A 27,656-nucleotide genomic window follows, 5' to 3' on the forward strand; every position below is an offset into this window, starting at 1 on the left:
ATGTTATGTTAATACCTTCAATTAAAAAAAGTTTTTAAAGAGGTGTAGACATTTTATTCTGCTAACATTCATTAATAACATTTAAAAATAAACTCAGACTTAGATAACAGGTTACAGTTGTAATTCAACTGTGTTAGATTTCTGGTGAATCTACTTGCCCATAAATTGAAAAAGAATCAAAATTGTTTATACAAACTTTATGTTTATGTTTCAGCCAAACCTCATAAATATCAGCAGACTGCTTCAAATGGCTTGTGGAATAAAGTGGAAAGAAAAGCCACATACAATCAAGACCCAGGCAAAAGGCTATTCCAGTTATATTCATAATCTCGAATATTAATAATTAAATCTCAATATAAAAAGTGACCAACGGTTCCCTCCCAGGCCTTGTCATACAGTTCTAAGGTGTTAATATATCATTGCAAACTGTGCATATACCTTTTTATTCTCACCAAGGGCAGGGAGTTTAACCCCATTCACCAGGAGATTGGTCAACTGTTGCGACACAAAGTCCTTTCTTAAGTGAACATTTATAAAACCTAATGAACAGTAAAAGAGAGAAAAGAAGTCAGATAGTTTCCGATTTTAGAAGACTGCTCACTTCCAGAGACTAAATTTCAATTATGCTGGCTCCAGAGTGCTGATATGGCTCTGGCAAAACAAAGACTCCAACACCACCTGAGGCCCTCTTGTTAACTTCTTCTTTCAGTATCTATTTCAAATATTACCACTCTCTTGAAGCTTCCTACTTAATCGTGGGCCCCTTCACTCTCAGTATATGATTTGTTGGTGGCCCTTTTAAAACAGACTTATCTGCAATTATCACCTTTTTGCTAAAGAAAAACTCAGTCACAGGGAGGTGAAATAACTCATCCACAATTAGGCAGCTCAGACTAGACTAAAACATCAGCTCTGTTAACTCTCAATCCAAGGTATTTCACCACCTTGTTTGGTATACCAGTTTAAACCTACACTTATATATTATATGGTTCTTTTTTATTTCAAAAAGGACCCAACATCAATACGACTACTTAAGAAGGGTAACGCTGTCATACCAGGGCCGGCAATTTCAACTTTTTCAATACACTCATTGTCTGGGAGGTGTTTGGTAATGTTTTCGGCAATTTCTCTTGGATTAACTTTCTGTTCCTTGGTTTTGAGGATCTATAACACAATGTAAAATGATTCATTACACAAGAGTCCAGCAAGTTACTCGAAAATACACAACTGATAAAGCATGAACTGCATCTGCCATTAAGACCCACCAAGAGGCAGAAGCAGAAGCAGAGAAGTCCAATGACCTTGTAGATGGACAGATTAGAGCAGCAAGCATCAACAGTGCCAAGAGGAATTCAAAATACAAAACAAAACAAAAAAAATCTATACATTATCTAGAACTCTTTTATGAAGATTTAAAATCTTTAGTTATGGGGCGCCTGGGTGGCTCAGATGGTTAAGCATCTGCCTTCAGCTCGGGTCATGATCTCCAGATCATGATCTCTAGATCCTTAGATTGAGCCCCAAGTCAGGCTCCCAGTTCAGCAGCGAGTCTGCTTCTTTCTCCCCCTCTCCATATGCTTGTGTTCTCTCTGCTACTCTCTCTCTCAAATGAATAAATAAAATCTTAAAAAAAAAAAACAACAAAAAAATAAAATCTTTAGTTATGATGCTGGTGAACAGGATATTCACATCTGGAATTTTCAAATCATCAAAGTGTGCAATATTCAGGCTTGGGTAACAAAAATAGTACCCTTATACCTTAACCAAAAACCTATTATACAATGCAGCTATTAAAACTCGAGAATTCTGGGGCACCTGGGTGGCTCAGTTGGTTGAGTGTTAGGCTTCACGCTCAGTGAGCACGGAGTCTGCTTGTCCCTCTCCCTCCCCTGGCTCCCTCTCTCTTGAATAATTAAATAAAAATCTAAAAATGTGGGAATGGGGGTGCCCGGGTGGCTCAGTGGGTTAAAGCCTCTGCCTTCGGCTCAGGTCATGATCCAAGGATCCTGGGATTGAGTCCTGCATCAGGCTCTCTGCTCAGCAGGGACCCGGCTTCCTCCTCTCTCTGCCTGCCTCGTGATCTTTGTCTGTCAAATAAATAAATAAAATCTAAAAAAAATGTGGGAATGTTGTTGGCTTAGCCAATTAAGAATCTGTCTTCTGCTCAGCCTCACAACAGGCTCCCTGCTCAGCAGGAAGCCTGTTTCTCCTTCTTCCACTCCCTCTGCTTGTGTTTCCTCTCTCGCTGTGTCTCTCTCTGTCAAATAAATAAAATCTTTAAAAAAAAATGTAACTCAAAATGGTTCTTATTTAAAAAAAGGAGCAGGTATTCCTCTAACAAAAAATGAAATACATAGGCCCACCTCAGATACCACAGTTGCATCACATATGTAATGGCAACACTGGGTGGTCAATGGCTAACCTGTAATCTCTCACTTTCCAATACTCATTAGTAACACCAAGCAATCCTGGACACAACAGGAGAGAAGTACTGAGAGTATCAACTACCACCCTTAAATACTGAAAATACATATAAAATATACACATAAAATTTGAATATTCAAACTTGTGTTTTAAAATTAAGAACATACTTCCCCCTTCCTTGAATTTTTCAGAACTGTGGAAAATAGTTTGCTACTATTTATGATGTAAAAAAAAAGTAATGATGATGATTAATGTTCAAGAAAATCAAATCACCAAGAATGCTTTAAAATAATACAATCACCTGAGAGATACCCATAGCACTATTACACTGATAGTCCCCAAACTTGGGCTGTTGACTTGGTGTCACTATCAGAGGAGGATTTTCCAAATCTGGATATGCAGCCTTAATGGCACAACCAAAGACTTCTTGCAGTCGGCTATTGATGTTAATCATATTTTTAGTTGGTCTGGTTCTTTCTGCTTGAAGACTCTAAGGAAAAAATGAAAATATCAACAAAATATTAAATATTCCCAAATTTTGAGAAACCTTTAAATGTCTTGAGAAAAATTAACATACATTGTGCAATGCTCATATCTGGGACAAACGTAATAGGACAGCCATCCAGTAAGTGGTTATAAGTCAGAGTGTGTGACGAAAGTGACCCAGCGAAAGAAGTAGAGTGAATGAATGGGTGTCCCACACAGTATTTTATTCATTTATGACTTGTTTTATGTTGTTTGTGCACCTTGTGTTTAGCTACTGTTTTTCAATAGGGCAAAGTATCTGTGAAAGAACCCATGAACCGCACCCCCCCCCCACGAAACTGACAGTATTCTGTGTATAATGTGTTAAGTGTACACATTAAAGCTATTATGCATTACGGAAACGTGTATTAGAATACACTGTACTTGGGGCACCTGGCTGGCTCAGTCAGTAGCACATGGGACTCTTGATCTTGGTTGTAAGTCTGAGCCCCATGCTGGTGTAGAGACTACTTAAAATCTTAAAATAATAACAAACTGTACTTATTTTCTGTGTTTTTCCTCATACCTTCTACCACACAAGAGACATCTAATAATACTTCTGAATTAAAATAATTACAATACTTGTGAATTAAAATAAATACAGAAATGAATACCAATGAGTGCAGAATAAATGAGGTAATCAGAAAAGTGAGGTATCTGGGGGAAGACTTCATGAAAAAGAAATGTTATTTTAAAAGACTCAAAGACAAAGTTATTTCAAACAGAAGAGATCCCAACAAGGTGATAAAAAGACTGCATGGGAGTGGGGTGGGCAGAGTCTGGATAAATGGAGTCAGCTTTGGAAAGAATTTAATGCCAGTGCAGCCTGGCTGAAAGTAGTCTACACACACTGCAGAACAATTATGGGGGTGAGGTCATCCTCCAGGATGTGTCATCAGAAGACTTGAAAGGCAGACCAAGACATTAAAACCTCCACTAAATCAAGCTCAGTTTTTTTAAAAAACTGATGAACACTGTTAGATTTTAAGGTTATTAAATAACAAATAAAGCACAAGATTTGTGGGGAAAAAATTCTGAACTACTAAGTGAAAAAAACCAAATATGACACCATAAAATATAAAATGATAAAATAACCAACTTAGGGAAGAGGACTGTGAGTATATTCTATAATATCTTCTTTTGAAAGAGGTAATTTACTTAAAATTCAAAAGTGGTCTTTTTAAAAAAGGGACTGGCATAAACTAGTAAAAGAAATGTCTCGACCTTATTTGAAGCCTACTTCACGCTGGTCAGATTATTTAGCATGATCAAACATTTCAAGGGGCCCTGGAAGGACAAGGCTATACCAACTTCTCCATTACTTGAACCAACAACTCAATCCTAAGTAGCCTAAGACAGGGGAAAAGATAGGGTTTCTTTCTTCATGTCTCCATGTTCCTGAGTATACTTTCTGAATCTTGGATAACACAAGTTTTGTAAAAGATACAGTAATTCAAATTACAGAAGGAAGAACAACCTGGCGTACTTACCTTTCGAAGGATATTCAGTCGATACTTTAATTTTAGATTTTCTTCTCGCAACTGCTCCAAATTTGGAGAAGCTTCTAAACAGCCACAATTTTTTAACCGATCAATTTCAGCAGTCAGAGACTTAATCTCTTTTTCCTAAGAAGGAAAAAGGCACTTTGTTCAGTCCATAGTCCACTTATGACTGATGACTTCTGTAATGGGAATGGTACCATAAACCTATTCTTTTCCTCTCTCCAACAGGGCATGGCAGAGGTGATGGGAACGAAGGAACTTCCCTTTGATAAGCCGTGATTTTTCCTCCTGGAGGCTTTTGATTACATCAGCATATTATTCTTTTGTATGAAAGAATTAAGTGTGTATGTTGCAGGAGAGGTATCAAGCACATAATGTATCCTGTTTCTCTGGTCTTAGTAAACCAGTCTGCTTCAGTGAGAGTACCAGCTAAGTTCAAAAGCGACCAGCCTGACACAACTACCAAATCTTAGAATTTGGGGCTGTTTTAAAAAGGAAATGCCTTTTGTCACATTGAATATACCTCAAGTGCCTTTTGCCCTTTCTTAGACAAAATGACTTCCCAATTTTCCCCTTACTTTCCATTGTCTCAGGTCCTAGACCAAGTATTTCACTCTAATATCGAAAACTAAAAACATGCCAATTCTTAAGAAAATAGTCTCCAACATAAAAAGAATTGCTAAGGAGGAGATTCCTCACTTGAAATTTGAGAACGTTTACAGCAGATAGTTACCGCAAGAACAGGCTGCCATAAATCAGCATATATATATACATATACATATATATATTTATATATATTCCACATACAGCGCTAAACCTTTTCCAGAAACTATCTCTATGATTCTTTACCACAACCCGATGAAGGTACTTATAGCCCCACCCTGACAAAGAATATATGGCTCCAAACCAAGAAGAACTTGCCATTTTACTTGACCCACTTGTTTGTCGTGATTGCTGGTTTAATATAAACCAGTTCCCTTGATACAAGTACTTAAACCACTTTCTTATTACTCCTCCCTACCTGAGCATAAAAGATAATGGAAATGTCCCATTTTCACTTGTATAAGCTGTGACTGTTCTTCCCCCAGGAATATGGACAGTGGGGGGCAAATGAACCACTGTGTGGGCTTGTTCCATTCCTCTTGCTCAGTATCAGTGGAGAGGACGGCTGAGCGGCGACCCAGGACCCAGGGCTCCTGCTCTTATCCCACCTCCCTCTCTGCCCGACCCCCGCATCCCGAGAGAGCACGTGTGTGTGCGAGGAAGGAGGACCACAGTGGAGAAAGCCTGTACTGAACACGCCAAGCTCCAGCGTACCGAAGACCCTGATCTGGGGGGCTCTAGGAGGGCGAGGACCTCTACAGCGGGCATGCTGGTTTGGAAGGCTGAAGATCACTGTCTCATGGGCCTTGTGAGGATGGGTTCTTCCCCTCCAACCCCGGAGGGGCATCCCTGGGAGGGTGTTCGCTTCCGAGGTAGCACAGGCCCGGATCTCTGGACAACGCTACCCGCGCCTGGGGGGACCAGGACGGTCCCTGGGCTCCCTGAAGCTGTCCCATTGCAGCTCGGGCGGGAGGCAGATCCTAGTCCTTCCTCTCCCAGGCTTTTCACTGGTCCCATGTGACCCTACCTGCTGCAACAGCCTCGCGGAGCACTGAGACACTAAACCTTCCATCCTCCCGTCAGCGACTCACACTTCAAGTGTCCGGAAGCGGAAACGAGCGGCCCCTTCCGGAAGCGGAAACTTTCCTTCCCGCGCCGCCCGCTCTTGTCAACTGTGTGCCGCCACCTCTGCTGCCACCTGGCGGGATCCCGGCGACACTGCGGAGAGAACCGCACCCCGGGGAAATGTTGCCCGCTCCCTTTGGACTCTAATGGTGGGGGAGGGGCAGAGAAAGTGAGGGGAATCGGCCAAGAGATGCCCTGTGCTTGGTCTAACCTGGACAAAGACACTTACCTAGCGCTTCTGTCTCTCAAGGGCTTCAGTCGGCCCCTCTGTGAAATGATCACACAATTAACAAAATTCATTCATTTACTCAACTGGCATTTACTGTGTATGTATACGTGGCAGACGCTCTTCTAGGCACTAGAACACGACCTCGAAACAAGACAGACAAGGGCCTCGCGAGATATGCTAGACAAAAGAAGTAAACACTCTCAGGTAGTTTTAATTGCCAGGCAAGTGTTGAAAGACCAAAGTCAAGTACATCTGAAGATTTAATCGGCTTTATTAAGTTATTCGTGAATGAGGCTGCTTCCCATCTTGCAGTTGGAGGGAAGATCTAAAGGGCTACAAAAAAGATAGGATTTATAGATAAGACAAAGAGTTAGTAAACCACAAGGATTATTTAGAGTGCGGACGCTTTTCTTGGGAGACAAAACGGCTTTAGGTTGATTATGTTATCTGCCTTGGTGGGGGGAGGATGGAGAGGGCCCAAGTGACAGATCGATATCAATCTGGTGTCAGATAATACCACTTAGGTATTACTGGTTCTGACCAGACAAAACTTGTTTTTTTACAATTTTTTTTTTTTAAGTAATCCCTACATCCAACTGAACTCAACAACCCTGACATCAAGAGTCACCTGTTCCTCTGGCAGAGCCAGCTAGGCATCCTTGACCAGAACATTTCTAACTGCCCAATTAAGACTACATCTCTGGGAGAAGCTGAAAGTGCAATTAGGTTAAGTATTAAGCTGGGCTTGGTGATTTGTCCTAAGTGATGCCATTTGGGCCCTGTGGTTTTCTTCTTAAAAATAATAAGGTAGAGTGACGGGTCGGGGAAGACCTCTCATCTGACTTAAAATTTTAAACACCTTACTTGGAATTTAAGTTCTGAGAGGACCGGGATGTGAATAGTCTTTTTTCACTCTTCCCTCTGGCCCCAGTGCTTAGAAGCGGTCTCTAAACGTTTTTGTTTCTGTGTCTTATAAAAGAATTTTAAAAATTTATACTCCAACAAAGATTTTTTTTTAAGTTGAAACCCCAAAACTCTTGTCACAACTTTTTATTTTTTAAGATTTTTATTTTTCTGAAAATTTTATTTATTTATTTAACACAGAGAGAGAGCACAAGCAGGCAGAGTGGCAGGCAGAAGGAGAATGAGAAGCAGGCTCCCTGCTGAGCAGGGAGCCAGATGACATGGGGCTCCTGGGATCATGACCTGAACTGAGGGCAGACACTCAACTGACTGAGCCACCCAGGCGCCCCTAAGATTTTATTTTATTTTTTAAAGATTTTATTTATTTATTTAATTTGTCAGAGAGGGAGAGAGAGCACACAAGCAGGCAGAGTGGCAGGCAGAGGCTGAGAGAGAAGCAGGCTCCCTGCCAAGCAAGGAGCCCAATGCGGGACTCGATCATAGGACCCTGTGATCATGACCTGAGCCGAAGGCAGCAGCTTAACCAACTGAGCCACCCAGGCGGCCCTAAGATTTTATTTTTTAAGTAATCTCTACACAACGTGGGTCTCAAACTCACAACCCTGAGATAAATAGTCGTATGCTCTACAGACTAAGCCAGCCAGGTGCTCCTGTCACAATTTTAAATAGTGGCAATGACCTATTTCCTGGCCTGTAAAGTTTTCCCAGCGAGATAAACACAACACCAGGCAAAGCGGGTGCAAGGCAGATTTATTAAAGGCACTCTCCGGTGAAGTTTCAAGGCTCAGGAGAAGGGGAGCCGGGAAAGTTGTGCCCGGAGGAGGTGGACACCCTTGGGCGAGGTTCCGTGACTCTGGAAAGCAGAGTGGCAGAAGTCGCGCCCAAGGCAGGGAGAAGGGGACTTTTAAGGGGCCTCGAGGGGAGTTCAGGGGTCTTTTGGCAAGTTTCCCTTATTTGGATATTTCACCTGCTTGTCGGGGTCCCATTGGGTCCACGGGAGCCCAGGGCAGGAGGGTTTTCAGATTCCTGCTTGGGTCCTTGTTTTCCTGTCCGAGCTCAGGTTTTGTTGTGGGGACTTTGCCATCTTAAGTAGCCCTTTCTTTCTGCCAGCCCAACATGGCCTAATGTTTCTTTCTTTCTTTTTTTTAAGATTTTATTTATTTGTCAGAGAGGGAGAGAGAGAGAGCGAGAGCACACAAGTAGGGGGAGCGGCTGGGAGAGAGTGAAGCAGCCTCCCCGCTGAGCAAGTAGCCCAATGTGGGACTCAATCCTGTCCTGAGCTGAAGGCAGATGTTTTAACTGACTGAGCCACCCAGGACTCCCTGCAAGATGTTTCTTGTGTAAGAATTTCTCAGTGTATTTTCATCAAAACTGTAGAGCTGCAACAAATGAACGAAAACCTGTAGAGCTGCATATTTAACCCATCTGGAATGTCACCATTTTAATTAATTGGCAAAGCCAGTTCTCCTTGTCAAATCAAATCATTCAAATCATATTTACTTATTTTTTAACTTAAAAGTATATCTTTATTTTTTATATTTTAAACCAAGTAGAAGTGAATATATGTTCCTGTGACACCTTCTTATTTCTAAATTCTTAGATAAAAAGATTGATGTAGAGAAGGAGGGATGAGTTGGTGGATGGATAAAGCGATGGACAGGTAGATCTCCACCTTCAAGATAAGGCAGGAAGTAAGGGCCGTCTTTTTACAAAGGATCTTTTGCTTGGTGCTCAAGGATTTGCTTTCAGGAGAAATTCATTCTTGGAGTGTACCTTATTCAGTTCCTGTTACACAGAGGGCAATGGGAGAGGTGTTGTCTCTTCTTGTGGACGGAGGAGTATAAAAAGTCGGGTAACTGCATTGCAGGCAAATCAATTTTAGGAAAAAGGATACAAAAATTCAAGATCCGTGGAGAGATTTCCCTAATGTATCCAGATCCACAAACCTCTAAGAATGTCTTCTTATACCTCAAGGTATACACACACACACACACACACACACACACTATATATATATATATATGTATACATATATGTATACATATATGTATATATGTATATTTATATATCTCCCAATTTGGAAGATGCTTTACCCAGAGTGGTGCTTCTCATAAGGATTTGCTCAAAAACTGTTTCCTACCTGAATGAATAGGAGGGTTCTAAGCAGAGAGGTATCCAAAGCAAATGACCTGAGGCAGGAGCTAAATTTATTTGCAAATAGAAAAGAGGGGGATTGGATATGACCCAAGTGGGGAAATTGGCAAAAGGGAAGCACATAGGAATTTATAAATCAGAGCAGGGTTTTTAAATTTTTTTCTAAGCACAATGGGAGCCATTAGAGGGTTTGGATGGGGGTAGTGGAGGGATATAATCTTTTGTTTTCCAAAAGGGGTGCTTTGGGATTAATTGTATTCCTCCCAAATTCATGTCTAAGTCCTAAACCCTAGTACCTCAGAATGTGACTGCATTACTGGGATGTCTATCCCGATCAAATGGGAGCCCCCAAATGTGGGGCAACCATCCGGTGGGGACTGGTGGTGCAGGCAGAGAAAGGATTCACCAAAGGCAGAACAAAGGAGAGAGAAGTTTATTGAATATGCAAGGGAGCTGCAGGCAGGACAGCAAAGGAGAGACTGGCTGCAACACAGTAGAGTGAACCGTTAGGGGTTTCTGAAGGTGGAAGATGAGGGGCGTCTGGGTGGCTCAGTCATGCATCTGCCTTTGGCTTGGGACCTGATCCCAGGGGATTGAGCTCCCCATCAGGCTCCCTGCTCAGTGGGAGGCCTGCTTCTCCCACCCCCCCTGCTTGTGTTCCCTCTCTCACTGTCTCTCTCTGTCAAATAAATAAATAAAATCTTAAAAAGAAATAAAGGGGGCAGATGAGGAGGTATGGGGATGTATGGAATTTTCCCTGTTTTGGTAAATGTGCCTGGTTGTAAGTAGCCCATTGGTCCATTAGGGTCTATGGATATTTTGAGGTGGGTTTGCCTGATGGGCCTATCTATCTATATTCAGCCAGGTGGGCCCTGTGGGGCCTATCGCCTTGATCAAGTTCCATTGCTCAAGCCTGTTGTTTAAAAGTGGTCTCTACTCTTACCTATCAATCTGTCACAGCCACTAACTCAGGAAACAAAAAGGGAAGGCCCGGGAGCACTGCCTTGGCCAATTCCTCAGTCCTAGAAACTCTTGAAGGAGGGGACAAATCAAAAGCACATTTCAGTTCTTGGTTGGGTTTGCCCAACTTGTTGCTGAGTAAAACTCAGGTAATCTCATTGCAAGAGAAGCCAGTAACTCAAGGGATGCCGGTTTGGAAAAGAGAAAGGGAGAAATTGATTTTGGGTGCTGGCATCCAGATGTGCAGGCTCCAGCCTTACCAACCAACCTTTCCACTTGCAAGATGAAGGCCTCGTGTTGGCAGGGAGAGGTTCAGGGGGTGTATGCAGGAGAGCAGGTAAGCAGCACGTGATCATGGGTGGGGGTTGGTATGTGTTCAGTGCCTGATCCTGGGCCAGGAAAGGGATGGAACGTGGTCTTTTAGTCATTCCCTTGCTATCAGAGCTTTTCTGGCCTGGTGGTTGGAATGTTCCGGTCATTATAAAACATCTTTGTCCATACCTCAAGAAAGTGTGATAAGAAATAAGCACGATGGGTTATAGTTGGAGCATGTGGTAAGCAGTCCTGTCTATTTCTGGTTTTAACTGTTGGGGATCTAAAGTTGAGCAAGAGGGCTAGCTGACAATTGTGTGTGTAGAGAAGGTCGTTGAAGAGGTAATTAAATTAGGGGCACCTGGGTGGCTCAGTCAGTTAAGTGTCTGCCTTTTGCTCAGGGGATGATCTCAGGGTCCTGGGATGGAGCCCCATGTCTGTCTCCCTGCTCAGCGGGGAGCCTTCTTCTCCCTCTCCCTCTGCTGCTACCTCCCTATCCCCCCACCCCCCAACGTGTGCTCTCTAACTTTATCTGTCAAATAAATGAAGTAAAATTTTTTTAAAAAAAGAGGTAATTAGGTTAAAATTAAGTCAAGAAGATAGGGCCTTATCTAATCTGATCTGTGTCCTTATAAAAGGAGATTAGGACACACACCCCCAACATCATGTGAAGACACAGGACGAAGAATGCCATTTACAAATCAAGGAAAAAAGGCTCAGAAATAATCGACCTTGCCTGCCAACAACACATCCATCTCAGAAATAAATTTCTGGTGTGTCAGCTCCTGGTCTGTACTACTTTGTTATGGCTGCCCTAGCAAACTAATACAGGAGGCTTTGGAAGTCCAATCTTTTCCTCCATGCCAGATTCTATGGGGACCGGGGATGATGCCTACAGGATCTTCTTGTGGCCAAGGCACAGTAACATTTCTGGATGCTGCTAAATTAAGGTGTAGTGTTTGTGAGCCTTGTTTTGTATAACAAAGGCTATAGAAAAGTGATGATAAGCTTTGCTATATAGCAAAGCAACTTGAGGCGTCCAATTAGATAAGATCATCTATGCATTTGAAAGCAAGAGCTTCCCCAGGTGCCTGGGTGGCTCAGTCGGTTAAGTGGCTGACTTCCGCTCAGGTCATGACCCTGCAGTTCTGGGATTGAATCCCACATCAGGCTTCCTGTTCTGTAAGGAGTCTGCTTCTCCCTCTACCCCTCCCTGCTTGTGCCCACTTGCTCTCTCTTTAATAAATAAATAAATAAATCTTTAAAAAAAAAAAAAAAGGAAAGAAAGCAAGAGTTCCCAAGCTAAACACAATGGGAACTAACTGCATGCAGAAGCCTCTTAAAGGTTCCAAATCTGCAAAATAGTTTTACTGAGAGATTCCTTGCAAAAGAAATGAAGAATTAAGGAGAGGAAAGTTACCTACAACCGAAGACTTTGAGACAGATACGTAAGACTGACATAACTCCTCTTGCTCCCCTCTGTCGTCCCATCGCCGAGTGCCCATTCAGTGCCCATTCTCATAATCCTCCGTCTGAATTGCCTTTCTACTCGGAAGAGACTTATGAAAACGGTTGCCTTTTAACATAAGATGACCTGAGGCTACAGGCAATCCTTTTCAGGCTTCTTTCTTTCACTCCTTGGTCACGGCCAAAAGAATTTCTTCAATCCAGGGAGAATCCTCAAAAGTTTTGGTAAATAGATTACCTCCTGAGCCCAGCAGAGAGAGAGAGAGGAAAATAAAAATTCATGTTGTCCTTTCCTTTTCAAATCCAAACTAATTGGTTATTGATCCTTTCTCTCTCAGGGATAGCTGTTGCCTTCTTGCTTATCTCATGTCACATCCTAAGGATTTGCCTTAGCTTTTTGCCTGCCTGGTACATGTAGGTTGTAGGTCCTTTCTCTCGCTATATTTGGGAGTGACTCTAGACCTGGTGAAGAGAGTATCTTTTGCACCCTCTTTAAGGACACCTCTTGGGTCCATTAAGTCATTTAATACTGCCAGAAATAGTTACTGTTTGTCCCAGCTGGATCCTGATGAGATATTTGCAAGAATTTAATGACTCTATGATCAGAAATCTGGCCAGTTTGGAAGGGGAGTTCTGAACTTGCTAGGAATTTCTTTAGGCATTCAGCTCTAAGCTAAATGTACCCAGAGGGAAAGAAAGGTATCATAACTGAGGTGAGTGGGGTGTCAGTCCTTGATATTATTTATGTGGCAACCCAATTCTTTGAGGCATTCGAAACAGCTGTCCTTATTTTACAAGTCTAGTCTTTGCAGGACCAGAGGTATGGTTCCAGAAGTAATTCCAAGTTCACCAATCCTTTTTTTTTTTTTTTAATACGCCATGTTCATTTTAATGACTACTTTGTAAGTTGGTAACTATTTGAACTATGGAGACTATTTCTGGATCAGTACATCCAAGCTTAGTTGCAGTAAACTCCTTAACACAACTCTTGGTATGTGATCACCAATCCTTTTTACTAATCCCCAAATTTCCCCTACTTATCTCAAATGACTTGTAGGTATTGTAAAAACTCTGGCCTTAAGTGAACAAAAGTCCTAGGAGGAGCTTGCTTTTCCCCCCAACCCCCACCCATGCCTTTAGATATAATTAGTGTACCCAGAGTCTTTTCCAGAACTCTTATCTAAACCATTTCTTAGCTATGCCAACTTCAGAGGGCGTAATTCCTATCAAAAGGAAAAAAAGGGGAGGTGGGGGAAAGAGGTCTTTTGGAACTTGACCTGTCAAGGACAAAAAACATACCTTTAAGTGTCTTTTCCACAAATACTTTACAGAATTTTAGCCATCTAGACAGGTAAACTTAACCAATTCCATCTGCCAGTAAACAAGCTTAACTCCAGTTTATAACTGGTACGTTTTGTATTATCAAATCTATTTTATGGCAGTAATTTAAAACCAGACTTGTGCCATCCTGATGTCCGTGTACCGCAGCAACAGTCTGCTCCTGAATCAGAGAAATGAAGATGGGTCAACAGTGGCTGCCTATGAAACAGTTGGGGTTATAGGGAATCCAAGACAGTCCTCCTGCTACCTGACAAACTCCATTTTTCAGTGTTTGCATTCCTTCACCTGTCACAGTACATTTAAGATGACTTGAATTATAAATAGATCTTGGCAGGGAGACTTCTATAAAAGTGCAAAAACAGAGAACCCACAATGTCTGATCTGCCAGGCCCATAATCCTGGAAAAACTATTTTTACTCCCAGAGGCCTCAGATCTCCTCCCTCTGGACCCTTTGAACATCTGTAGCCTGACTTCAGCTGTCACTTAGTATGCCTTATCAGTATGTTCTTGTATGGATGTTTTCTGGAAGGGTGGGAGCCTTTAGAGTGGCAAAAAAAACCCTGAGAGAACATGTTTCTCACTTGGGATATACCCTCCATCATCTTCAGGGATCAAGGCACCCCCTTCACTGGACAAATCATATGACCTTAATGAAAATCCTGCAGACTTCCTGAAATTAACACTGTTTTATCATCCTCAGTCACCAGGCAAGGTTGAGAGAACTAGGGGTGTTACCAAAACCATCACAGCCACCAACTCAGGAAATGAACAAGAAAACCCCAGTGCTGCTACCAGCTGCCTTATCCCAGGGAACCCTGAGAGGTCTGGACAAATCCAAAGCACAGCTCCCGGCTGCCTTTGCCTATGGGAGTTGCTGAGCAAACTCCCATAGACTCATTGCAAGAGAAGCCCATAACTCAAGAGATGAAGGTTTGTAAAAAGAAAGGGAGAAACTTATTTCAGGTGCTGGTAGCTGGGGAGGTAGCAAGTTCAAGCCTTAACAACTGACCTCTCTTGATAAGATGGACACCTACAGTTTCATGGCAAGAGGTTTGGGGGGGGGGCGTCGAAAAATGCAAGAAAGCCAGTGATGAGCATGTGATCATGGGTGGAGGTCCGTAGGTGTTAAGCCCGTGACAAGGGGAAGTATGTGGTCTTCTAGGCATTCCATTGCTATCAGGGCTTTTTTTCTGCTCTGGGGGTTGGAATGTTGCAGTCATTGTCAAAGCCTAACCAAAGTGCAATAAGGAGTAATTAATGTGGTCCAGTGTTGAGCAACAGGACTCACTCGAAATGGGATCCTCAAATGCAAAACTTCTAAACTTGCCAAAGCTACTGGACCTCCTGACTCAATGTATTGCTTTTGGTCTTGCTGACAATCTGAAGTTCCCCATTCTGGAAACATAAACTCATGTTGCATGAGAGTCACTGGCAGACCAATGTCTATTGGCATACAACCTTCTGCTGATCTCTTGTTGTCTCATGCTAGTATGACCAGCCACTGGAAGTCTCTAATGTCTTGTGCTCAAGCTCATCATCAACAGATTTAAGAAGGTTTCTTGGATCCCAATTCAAAGGATACTGTTGGTCATGAGAAGACTTTACTTATATTTGACATCAAACTTTTTTTGTATCAAAAACTATTTCTTTAAATTTAAATTCAATTAGTTAACTTAGAATGTATTATTGGTTTCAGAGGTTCGGATCTGTGACTCATCAGTCTTACATAATACCCACTGCTCATTACATCACATGCCCTTCTTAACGTCCATTGCCCAGTTACTCCATCCCTCCACCCACCCTCCCCTCCAGCAACCCTCACTTTGTTTCCTGAGATTAAGTCTCTTATGGTCTAGTTTCCTCTCTGGTTTCATCTCGTTTTATTTTTCCCTCTGTTGATTCTCTGTTTTGTTTCTTAAATTCCACAGATCAGTGAGATCATATGATAATTGTCTTTCTCTAATTGACTTATTTCGTTTAGCATAATACCCTCTAGTTCCATCCATGTCATTGCAAATGGCAAGATTTCAAGTTTTGATGGCTGCAAAATAGGGTGTGTGTGTGTGTGTGTGTGTGTGCGCGCGCGGCACACATCTTTATCCATTCATCAGGATTTTTCTTCTTTTTTAAGATTTTATTTATTTGACAGAAAGAGACACAGTGAGACAGGGAGCACAAGCAGGGGGAGTAGTGAGGGAGAAGCAGGCTTCCTGCCACCAAGCAGGGGCTTGGTCCCAGGACCGTGGGATCATGACCTGAGCCAAAGTCAGATGCTTAATGACTGAGCCACCCAGATGCCCCTCCATTCATCTGTCGATGGATATCTGGGCTCTTTCCGTAGCTTGGCTATTGTGGACACTGCTGCTATAAATATTGGGGTGCAGGTGCCCCTTCAGATCACTACATTTGTATCTTTGAGGTAAATACCCAGTAGTGCAATTGCTATTGACCTCAAATTTTCTGAGTAAGTTCTTTCCAACCTATTTGTTAACTCAGGCAAAAGACCCTAAAGGCAAAACACCCTGGGATGGGAACCCAAATTACCCCTCAAGCCATAGACTTCCCTGAGCCAGCAAGACTGCTTGTGATGGACTTGACCTTCACTGCTCACCTGCACACACTCACCAACCTTGGTTCTACACTTTCTTTTATAAACCTAGGAGTATTTTCAGCACCTTGGAGACAGTCTTTGAACATTCCTAGCCCACTGTCTTCTGGTGTTGGCTTCACTGAAATAAATCCTTTTCTTGTTTCACCACCCCATGTCTCTCTGCCTTTGGATTCTGTCAGCGGCAAGTGGCTGGACATGTTCTATTTGGGACCCCTGGAGCCAGGAGCTCTTGCACCACTGTGCCCCAGCTGCAGTCCTGGTCTTAAGCCTGGTGACTGGATATTCTGGAAACGTATAAGAGGAAGATGGCCCTGGAGCTGTGGAAGGCTCCTTACCAAGTGCTCTGATCACGGACGTTGCTGGAGACCTCCACATCAACTTGATGAGAAAGAGAAGTAGCTGACATCGAGCTTGACTGCTCCCAGTTCATACTAAGTGAACATGAACACTTTCTCCTTTTCTTTTCCTTTCCTCGACATTCCCTTAGGAAAATAATGCTCTCATCTGTTATTTCCCATGACATCGCTAAGGGTGGGGAGGGGGGTGGTGGTGGAGTGTGTAACCTGGGATTTAGAACAACCTTTCATTTCCAGCTAGAAGAAAATCTAACTGCCTCTAATTTTTCACAAGCAAAATAAGAGACCTCATTGGTTGATAGCCCCCTGCCCCGAATTTACACTGTGGAGTTACAAAGGACCTGGCAGGAGGCTGTCGGGATTCAGGATTTTGGCAGGTCCCTATTTCTCTGGTTAGGGATAAAGACAATGAGGCTTTCTTCCAAAAAATTAATTCTTGAAACCATTGCAGAATCTGCCACTAAAGCAATAGCTGCCTGATGAAGATTTTTAGCCTCTCTGGTCAGAGTTATTTTTGATAGGATAGCTCATGATTATGTTTTAGCTGAGCAAGGAGGTGTCTGTGCTGTGCCTAACACCACCTGCTGTATCTGGGTTAACACTTCTGGGAAAGCTGAAACTCAGTTACTTAAGATCACTTGGCTTAAACGGCTGACTCCTGCAACGGGGTCTTTGATTGGTTTGGGTCTTAGGGACCATGGCTCCAAAGTACGCTTCAAATATTAGGAACTATCATTCTTATAATCTTCCTGGTGCTTTATGCACTCTCAAAAGCTTTTTTTTTTTTTTTTTTAAGATTTATTTATTTGAAAGAGAGAAACACAGCGAGAGAGGGAACACAAGCAGGAGGAGTGGGAAAGGGAGAAGCAGGCTTCCCGCCAGCGAGCAGGGATCGTCCCAGGACCTTGGGATCATGACCTGAGTTGAGGGCAGAGATCTTAAGCAGGCTCCACTCCCAGCCAGCGCAGAGCCCAAGGCGGGCTCAATCTTCCAGAGACTGAAACATTGGAGACGCAACGAGAACGAGTGATTTAGACTATAAGCCTGGAGTTGTGATCTGAGTGTATCACAGGGTTAACCCAAAAATGTCGTGAGCAGTGGTTACCAGCAGTGGAGAAGAGAACCTGCAAGAGCTTCGGGGTTGGTAACAGGAATTCGCATTTAATGCCTTAAATTTTGTGCAAATCTCTCAGGCTGGGAGTCAAATCAAAGGGGGGAAAAGAAAACCACAGATCCTAGATGGTATCACTTAAGCCAAGTCACCAAGTCTAGACTGAACCCCTAATCTAACTGCAGTTTCAACCTCTCCTAGAAATGTAGTCTTAACGGGTGGGTCAGGAATTTTTTGGCCAGCATCAATGAGGTCATCTGCCACACGGAGCCTCTCTCTGCTCCAAAGGAGTAGGAGATAATGGGCACCATTGGACACCCTGCCTTCCCCCAAAGGGAAGGTGATCATGCGGAAACAATCCTTTTCTTTTGTTAGTAACTTCTTGCCCCACCCTCCTTCCCACAGAAACCTTGCCTTTTGCACAACTCCTCATAGCACACTGGTACTTGCTAGATAGGGTGCCACGGATTCATGAATCATTTAATAAACTTATTAGATCCTCAAATTTATGCAGTTGCATTCTGCTTAACAAAGTCAGTTATTTAAAGTGGCAACTAATAGATTAGCTAGGATTAATTGTAAATTCCAGATGAGGGTGACTTTCACATCTTATGTCCTTTGGTACCTGAGTTTTTGCTTTTTTACCGCGTGTGCTCCTTACTTACATGATAATAGAAAACAAATTCTTTTTTTTTATAAACTTTTTTTTAAAAGACTTTATTTATTTATTTCACAGAGAGATAGAGAGCACAAGCAAGCAGAGTGGCAGGCAGAGGGAGAGAGAAAAGCAGGCTCCCCACCAAGCAAGGAGCCCGATGTGGGACTCCATCCCAGGATCCTGGGATCATGACCAGAGCCAAAGGCAGCTGCCCATCCAACTGAGCCACCCAGGTCTCCCAGAAAACAAATTCTGAACTAAAAAAAAGCGGGTGCCACCCTCGCAAACTGAGACTCCAGAGGAGGGCAGGCCCCCCTTTCTTAGCCTGGTGGTCCTGAAAACTCCCTCACACAGAGTGACTTCTACAGAGAGGAGATGGGCCTCCCCATCCCATCTGAAAGCCTCCACATCCCCTCCCTGCGACTGGAGAGGTGGTCCTGCCTCTCCTTCCCGCTGAGCCGTCCTGTGTCTGGGTGCCGCCTCAGTTACAGGGGGGCAGCACTCTTGTCCCATGGAGTTGAAGAATGAATCCAGCAGATACAAAAGGGGGAAGTGACATGAAAGTTTATTAAGAGAAGGTGAGCACAGAAAGGAAAGAAAAAGCGCTCCAGAGTGAGCAGGGTCCTGCATGGGCTGCCACCGAGGGCTCTCACTGGCAGTCTTGGATTGAGAACTGACCGGGAAGCTTGTGGCCTTGAGATTCTTGGGCCATATTGGTTTATGCGTGGACTATCAGTGACATCCTTAATGGCTTACTTCTCTCAGGTCTGGCCATTTTCTGTGATTACAAAGTAGCTGCCAGCAAAATCTACTCCCTGACATCCTGGGCCAGCTGGCCTGGTTTGTTCCCTTATCTCTGGTTTTGTATACCTCAGCGCTTCTCCACATTTGGGATTTCTGTAAGCCCAGTCATACAGCCCCTGGGAATGAGTCTCGTCAGGGGAGATAGGGGCCTCCTATCTTTCCCTGCCTGTACCTTAACTCTTTTCTTCCTCAACACCAATGTTCTCACTCACGGAGGAGGAAGACAGAGAAAGTTGGGGTGGACTGGACAGTGGCAGTTTCCCCATAACTTCCCCCAGCTTGGAAAAGCACCCTCGGGACTCTTGAGGGTTAAAGGGAAGAGGTGGGCATAGCTTGGCCCCGGACATCCAACCCCCACTCCCTCCCCCCACTCCCTCCCCCCCACCCCTGAGCCCCGTGCCCCAGAACCAAGAGTTCCAGCCAGGGAGATACCCTGTTTCACCTGATAGGCCCTTGTGTGAGCCAGTTTGAGTTGGATCAGAGCTGAGGACCTACACAGACTCCCACACCTCCCCTCCTCCCTAAGTTACCTTAGCCCATTATAATACTAAGATCTCCTCCTCTGGGCAGAGTGTTCTGCCATTTCTTGAACATACAATGTATGTACTAGCATGCTGGCATGCTAGGTTTGTGCATATGAACCAGGGTGCTTATGCAAGTTCCCTTCCCTCAACCCCTAATACCCTGATTAAAAGCTTCCTGTACTAACTCCACGGGGAGACAGAGCTTTGAGTCTTATCTCCCTGCGTCCTTACATCACTAGGCCCCATGGCTCAGAACTGGGCACTGGGGACACAGATGAATTATCGTCTGTACTCACAAGGTGCTGACAATGTAGTATATTGGGAGAGAATCACATAAACTACCCCACCCCCCTTTTTTTAAAGTCTTATGTATTTACTTACTTATTTTAGAGGAAGAGAGGAGTGGGAGGAGGGGCAGAGAGAGAGAGAGAGAGAATGAATCTCAAGCAGATTCCCCATTGAGCAGGGAGCCCAACATGGGGCTTGATCCTAGGGCCCTGAGATGATGACCTGACCTGAAATGAAGAGTTGGCTGCCAAACTAATGGAGCCACCCTGATGCCCCTCACATCTTTAAGAAAAGGAAGGTGTGTGTGGGTTGTTGATGGTGGTGGTAGGGAGGCCTGTGTGATAGGTGTTAAGGGTTTCTAGAAGTGATATTTGGGCTGGGTATGGGATGAGCAAGGGCATTCCAGTAGAAAGGAATGTTGCTGGTGGGGAGAGGCAGGTGGCACCTGAACACAAGGCCAAGTTGAAGGATAGGACTCGGGAGTCAACATTCTCTCTAGCCTTCTGGGTCTGCACTTGGAGGGGAAGAGGACTGGGTTCTGGGGGACGGTGGAGGCAGGGTTAGGCACTATTTCTGAAGCCTTGTGACAGATCCAGAGCAGTCATCTGTGTTCTCTCTCCTGTAGTAATGGGAGATGATCCAGACATGGGGGCTGGCACCAACACAGAGGTTGGGACTTGAATGAGGAGGAGGGATAGCACTGCTGTGACTGTTTTTTGCTGCCTCTTGCAATTTTAACTAGATCAGTAATTTATTTATTTTTTTTTAAGATCAGTAATTCTTAACAATATGGATGCAGCAGGGTTTAGAATTTCTGGATGAGGGAGATGTATTAGAAAAAAGCACATGCCATATATTCCATATGGTGATTTTTATATTGGGAGGGGCACCATTGCTTTAATAATATAAATTAGAGCAGATATAAGCTTTTAAAAATAGGCAGAGTTACCAAGAACTCAGCTTATTGCTGGTAAGGCATGGCTTCTGAGCCTACTTTCCTTATCTGTGAAATGGGAGATCATGCAAGGTGACCCTTTAGACCTATTCTAAATATATTAACTCAGTCTTTCCCAAATGTGTTTCCATCATCAGTGTTTTTGCCATTTCTTTGTGCCACTATATTATGCTATCTTTTCTTTAAATGGATTCATTTTTTTAAAATATTTTATTTATTTCAGAGAGAGAGAAAGAGAGAGAGGGAGCACAAGTGCAGGAAAGGGGCAGAGGGAGAGGAAAAGCAGATTCCCTGTTGAGCAGGGAGCCTGACAATGCGGGGCTCCATCCCAGGACCCTGGGACCATGACTGGAGCAGAAGGCAGCCGCCCAACCAACTGAGCCATCCAGGTGCCCCTGTATTGATTCACTTTAACTTACATACTTATCCTCATCCAAAGCTGTAATATTTTCGAACACATGGGTTTGATATGCATGTTAAAATTATAGACAAAAATTAAGCTAGGTGCCATCTAACATTTTATCTGATGCTTCCTTTTGGGAAACAATGTATCAAGTCATTGTTATCAAGACAGCCTGTTGAGAGGGTCAAAAACCACTGGAAAATATTCATCCAGGTTTTTGTTACTTAGTAGGGCTCGAATTAGAACTTTGGTCTTAGCCTAATTTATTCACCAAACAATTGCTTGATGGTGGTCCACCTGTCAGGGACTGCTCTGGCCTTAGGGATTTAAATAGTGAACAAGACATGAATAACACCTGCCCTTACACCTCCAACAGCCTCATGGGCAGACGGCCAAAACAAAACAAAACAAAACAAAACAAAATCAAATAGGTAAATGCAAGTGGTAAAAAATACTGTCAAGTTTATGTCTCCTTGTTACTTCCAATTGGTTTTGCTCTGTACTAATGACTTACCATTGTCTTCTAAATAAACTTATTTAGTCCCAAGTGCCCTGGGGAGAAGAAGTCTTCCTGATGGTGTAGGACAGCTTTTAAATTTACTTTCCCAAATAAAATCTTTAAAAAAAGAAGGAAAGGGGCATCTGGGTGTCTCAGAGGGTTAAGTATCTACCTTCAGCTCAGGTCCTGGGATCGAGCCCCACATTGGGCTCCCTGCTCAGCAGGGAGTTTTCTTGTCCCTCTCTCTCTGCTCATGCTCTCTCTCTGTCAAATGAATAAATAAAACCTTAAAAAAATAAATTTACTTATTCCCGGAAGCATCCAGAATGTAATTAGAATATACTTCCCTGATAGAACATAACCACTTCCCTTGGGGCACCTGCGTGGTTCAATGGGTTAAAGCCTATGCCTTCAGCTCAGATCATGATCCCAGGGTCCTGAGATGGAGCCCCGCATGGGGCTCTCTGCTCTGCGGGGAGCCTGCTTCCTCCTTTCTTTCTGCCTGCCTCTCTGCCTACTTGTGATCTCTATCTGTCAAATAAATAAATAAAATCTTAAAAAAAAAAGTTCCAGTTAAAAAAAAAAAGTAAAGAACATAACAACTTCCCTACCATTCATTAACAACTTGCATCTATCTGTTCAGGACCTAAATGGATTATTTCTACAAATCCTCAGGCCACTTAGAGTAAGTAGCAAACATGCTGAGAAGAAATGTCTGAGAGGCAGTTTACAGCTTCATGTGGCGCTCTGATCGTGCACTTCAAAACCACAGGCCGTCCTTAATCTACAGATACATTCATAGGCATGTGAAAGGATGGAAGTACAAAGACCAATCAGACGCTGTAAAAGCAAGAGATTGGCTACAACATGACTGTCCACCAATTAATTTACGGTATACCGTTCAGTGGAATATTGCATCACTGCTAAAAAGAGTAAAGTTGTTTGGGGTGCCTGTGGGGCTCAGGACACGATCCTGGAGTCCCAGACTCGAGCCCCACACCTAGCTCCCTGCTCAGCGGAGCATCTGCTTCTCCCTCTGTCCCTCCTGCTGCTCGTGTTCGCTCTCTCTCAAATAAATAAAATCTTAAAAAAAAAAAAAAAGCATGAAGTTGTTTATAAGTATCTTCCTGAGCACAGTAAGGTACAGGACAGTACATTTAGTGTGCATTTTGAGGTGGATAAAGGATACACATATAAGGGTCCTGGTGCCTCCAGTGAGCGTCCTGAGAGCAGACAGCGGGTTTAATCCCAGTTCTACCCCTTACTCTCTGTATGATGTTGGGCAAGTCACTCCTCTGAGCCAGTTCCCTCAATGGAAGGATCCTAACAGTACCTACCTCATGGGCCTGGAGTGAGGAGGAGTTAAAAATAAGTCAACATTTAGAACAGTGCCTAGGCCCACAGTGAGGGGAAGGATGGGCTCCCGAGGCTCCCGAGAACCCTTTGCATTTTGTGTGGTATCTGCGTCTTAGCTCTTAACATAACACGACTCATTGTTCCAGGAGAGGAATGATTTCGGGGTAAATAACCTGACTTTTCCCTCAAACCAAGTAAACGTTGTGTGTGGGTGTTAACCATCCCAACCCCTTCTGCTTCTTTACTCCGTAGGGTGGCCTGAGCGTATCTGGGAGGGGAGGGCTGCCCTGAGCTGAATCAGAGGGGTGTCTACAACCCCACACCCCAAAGAACAGCCTTCTGCACTCTTGTTCCACCCCGACTCTTCCTCTGCCATGGTCAGGAATGACAAAGAGAGGAGTACATACAGCTCTGGAGAAGACATTTGATCTCATTCATTTGTTCCACAAATATTTACCGAGGACCCATTCTGCATTCGACTCAACGGAAAGCACAGCCATCAAGGTCCCTGCTCTGTGATCTCCCGTTTTTAAAGGGGAGAGACAGTAGAGGGGATGTGACCAGATGACTGCAGAGAACACTGTTCTGAACAAACTGGGTCGTTGTCTGAGAGAGGGACCTGTGGGAGGGTAAGCTGGATAGGGTGGCCCAGGGTCAGAGGGAGAGGTCTCTCTGAGGGGTGGAGGCTTGAACTGGGTTCGAAATACTGATAATCAGAGAGCTGTATGAAGACAGGTGAAGACGTGAAGGAAGAGTGGACTGGGCAGAATGAACCGGAATTGTAAAACACAGAATACAGAAAAGCAAGGTTGAGGTGGTTGGAGTCTGATTAGCAGGGGCACGGTTAACTGGACAAATCTTATTAGTCTTCTCGGATGTAGGAAGCACAAAGATCACCAATGCGTACATGGCAAAGGCTTTGTGGTCAAAGGTAACCCTTGGTTTTGTGAATGGGGCCGAGCTGATCGGTCTTTTCTCAGGCTAGGGTGTCCTAGTCACACCACCTTTCTCAGATCCTCCTGCAGAGAAACCACAGGCTTTCATGACCTCATTCTTCAAAACCAAACGTTCAGGGCGCCTGAGTGGCTCAGTGGGTTAAGCCGCTGCCTTCGGCTCGGGTCATGATCTCAGGGTCCTGAGATCGAGTCCCGCATCAGGCTCTCTGCTCCGTAGGGAGCCTGCTTCCCTCTCTCTCTCTGCCTGCCTCTTTGCCTACTGTGATCTCTCTCTGTCAAATAAATAAATAAAATCTTAAAAAAAAAACCAAACCAAACGTTCAAATTCCATTTAAAAAAAAAATAGATTTTATTTATTTACTTGAGAGAGAGAGAGAGAGAGAGTGAGAGAAAGAGCAAGGGGAATGGGAGAGGGAGAAGCAGACTCCCCACGGAGTAGGGAGCCCAATATGGGACTCGACCCTGCGACTCCAGGATCATGACCCAAGCCTAAGGTAGACGCCCAACTGACGGAGCCACCCAGACACCCCCCAAATTCCCTTTGAGTAGGGCCCACAAATGACCACAGTGCCATGAAACAGAAACCAGAGCTGACAACACAAAAGACATTTTGGAAGCAATAGACAGCGTTTGTGTCCTAGCTCTGGCCATTTGTTATCTGAGAGACCTAGAGCAGATCTTTCCACATTTCTGGAACTGTGTTTCCTGAAGATTCTGGAGAACACATGTGCAAGAATCTCAGTGAAATTTCTTTATCTATCCTTCAATTTCTCGCTGGGCAAGTGACAAGATGTATTTATTGCTGATGTGCCAGTGAACTGCTTAGAATTCAATGGCATGGCAGACAGAAGGCTGCCGGCAAATGCTCTGTCAGCTGAAGCAACACTGAGACACACTGCTCGGGTAGGAGGATTTGCTCCACACAGCCTTTTCCACACACGAGGAGGGCGTTAGGAGCTCTGCTTCCCGGAAGCTGATGCTGTGGGTGTCTGAGGGGCTGAGACTTGCCGGAAGAGAAGACGGCAGATAAAGGTGTAACTGAGTGAAAAAAAAATCCTACTGCATGACCTTCACGTTTTTATTAGCTCTCTCTGTTTAAAAGATTTTGTTTATTTATTTGAGACAGAGAGAGAGAGAGAGAGAGGCACAAACAGAGGGAGCAGCGGCAGGCAGAGGAAGAGGGAGAAGCAGACTCCCCACAGAGTAGGGGACCTGATATAGCGCTTAATCCCAGGACCCTGGGATCATGATCCCAGCCAAAGGGAGACGCTTAACCCATGGAGCCACCCAGGCGCCCTTTTATCAGCTCTCTTGTCCTGGTTCACCAGAGAGACTACGACTACAGAAAGGATAGAGGATTCAGACCTCTAGGTTTCCCACTTATATTTCCTTGTCTCTGAGGGACTGATCCCAGGAACATGAACCATGGCTACAGACAGCTTTGGGAAGAACAAATCCAGGTAAAGGCTGATTGCCCATCGTCTGCCACAGCCCCTGCTGGGCAGTGGTTTTAAACTCAGTGAGCAAATGCGTGGTGGTGCCTGCAAGAGAGAAACCGTCCCTCTGGAGACCGGCGGGGAGGAAATGGTGAGAGAGGAGCAGGAGACACTGAGTGAGACACAGATGAAGTGAGGGGTGGGGGAAAAAAGAGAGAGTGAAAATTCGTTCAGAAAGGCCACTTTATTGATGGAGAAGAAACTGAAAGGAGCTCTCCACAGCCCTCCCTCACTCACTTCAGTGGCTTCACGGGGCGTCTGAGACCGGCGTGGGCAGGCCTGTCGCCACACGGGCTGGGCCGAGGGGCCAGCTCCGTGCCGCCTGCCCACGTCAGGCGGCCACATACAAACACATCACAGCTCATGAAGACTTGCAAATGCACCTCAGAATTCCCCAAATGGTTCCAGACATTTTTTTTTATATTGTACAAAATATGGTAAGTAGGAAAGATCAGCTGTGCTGTTGACACCTGCGGGACGTCCTTTTAGGATTACCGCCCCTGAAACATTATTTTTTATTGCAGTGAAACCTCTAGAAGGTAGAGCTGTACAAAAAAAAAAAAAAACCCCAAAAACAAAAAATCTAAACAATTTTAAGAAGAGCAGCAACTTAACACTGCTTTAGTTCATTTAAATTTTCTTTCTCAAAAATACATTCCTAAATATACAAACTATACAATCTTGTCATTTTAATGCTGGTTTTCGTTTTTTTTTGTTTTTGTTTTTGTTTTTTTAATAATAATAGAACCCAAACTAAAAAAAAAAAAAAAAAGTCTTTTCGTCTTCCAACCGACGAGAGCGCTAGAGGGATTGTGACTCAGTACCTTCATATAACACCACATAAATAACTTTAGCCACAGTCTACGTTCACAGCGTGGTCAGTGGAACAAAGGAAATACTTTTCTGGCGACTAGACATCGTCTGCAGAGAGCGTTGGGATATTCATCCGAGGCTGCGTGAAAAATGCCATCTTCTCTCTGCAAAAGAGACCAGCCCTTCAGAGCAGGGTTTTCAACCTCATTTTATGGGTATTAAAAAAAGAAACAAAAAAAAAACTTTATTTATTTGACAGACAGAGATCACAAGCAGGCAGAGAGGCAGGCAGAGAGAGGAAGGGAAGCAGGCTCCCTGCTGAGCAGAAAGCCCTATGCGGGGGCTCGATCCTAGGACCCCGAGACCATGACCTGAGCTGAAGGCTGAGGCTTAACCCACTGAGCCACCCAGGCACCCCATCACTTTATGGATATCACAGGCAGGCTCTCTCTTAGTTGCAGGGGTTGTCCTGGGCATTGTAGGAGGTTTAGCAGCATCCCTGGCCTCCAGCCACTTGGTGCCAGTAGCAGCCACAACCCCCCCACCCCTCCCTGCCTTTCTTCCAGTTGTGACAACAAAAAAAGGTCCCCAGACACTGCTAAATGTCCCCGTGGTGCCCAGTCACCCATGGCTGAGAACCACTAGTTTAGGGACATTAGCAGGACCAGCCCTCTTCAGTTCAAATCACGGGCCTGAGTTTGAAAGGGCCCTCGGGCCACCTGCAGTGTTCATTTGTTTGTTTTAGATTCCCAATTGGTTAAATATTAAGAGGTGTCCAAATACAGTTAAACAAATGACAGTATATTTTAAATGTTTCTATTCCAGAAAGGCACATTTCCTTTTTTTTTTTTTTTTGGAGCACATATAAAACCACGAGTGCCTTATCTAGGAGGATATCATGAGTCTAAATGCAAGGGCCGCTGTGAATGGCAGGCCCCGGCCAAATGGCATTTGGGGCCCTCTTGAGATGTGCCTAGATCCAGGTGGGCAGAGGCAGAGTCAGGGAGGCCTGGCCAAAGCACCTGTCACCCCCAGGCTTATTTATCCTTCAGCCAATCCTCCGTAATTACCAGTGATGGGAACGATCAAAGGAAAGGCTGGAGCAGGTGGCTCACGGGTTCAACAAGAGGGTCTAACCAATTAGCTCAAGCTGTGTGGGGACTGATAAAGACAGCTGAGGGAGAGCACCACGTGCTCCCAGATCGCCAGGGGCGGTGTGGCAGAGGGCGCACATCTGTTACAGGGAGCGCTAGTGCTCT

General features: G+C 44.2%; 2 protein-coding genes across 4 annotated transcripts in view; both read right to left on the reverse strand.

Annotated features, from left to right (window-relative positions):
* RARS1 (arginyl-tRNA synthetase 1) overlaps positions 1-6,189 on the reverse strand; it is a 29,850-nt gene extending 23,661 nt beyond the window's left edge. Inside the window, exons 1-5 of the mRNA XM_082724117.1 lie at positions 6,082-6,189; positions 4,440-4,574; positions 2,726-2,914; positions 1,056-1,164; positions 439-539 (exon numbers count right to left, since the gene is read on the reverse strand). Coding sequence (XP_082580243.1) covers positions 439-539; positions 1,056-1,164; positions 2,726-2,914; positions 4,440-4,574; positions 6,082-6,126 — 579 coding nt within the window. The 5' untranslated portion in view covers positions 6,127-6,189. The remainder of the gene's footprint in view (positions 1-438; positions 540-1,055; positions 1,165-2,725; positions 2,915-4,439; positions 4,575-6,081) is intronic.
* A 19,560-nt stretch (positions 6,190-25,749) lies between these two features.
* The window catches only part of WWC1 (WW and C2 domain containing 1), a 151,553-nt gene continuing 149,646 nt past the window's right edge, over positions 25,750-27,656 (reverse strand). For all 3 annotated transcript variants that reach the window (XM_082724116.1, XM_082724115.1, XM_082724114.1), the window contains one exon: positions 25,750-26,561. In XM_082724116.1, coding sequence (XP_082580242.1) covers positions 26,495-26,561 — 67 coding nt within the window. In that variant the 3' untranslated portion in view covers positions 25,750-26,494. The remainder of the gene's footprint in view (positions 26,562-27,656) is intronic.

This window comes from Mustela nivalis (genome assembly GCF_964662115.1).
Source record: "Mustela nivalis genome assembly, chromosome: 3".
NCBI lineage: Eukaryota > Metazoa > Chordata > Mammalia > Carnivora > Mustelidae > Mustela > Mustela nivalis.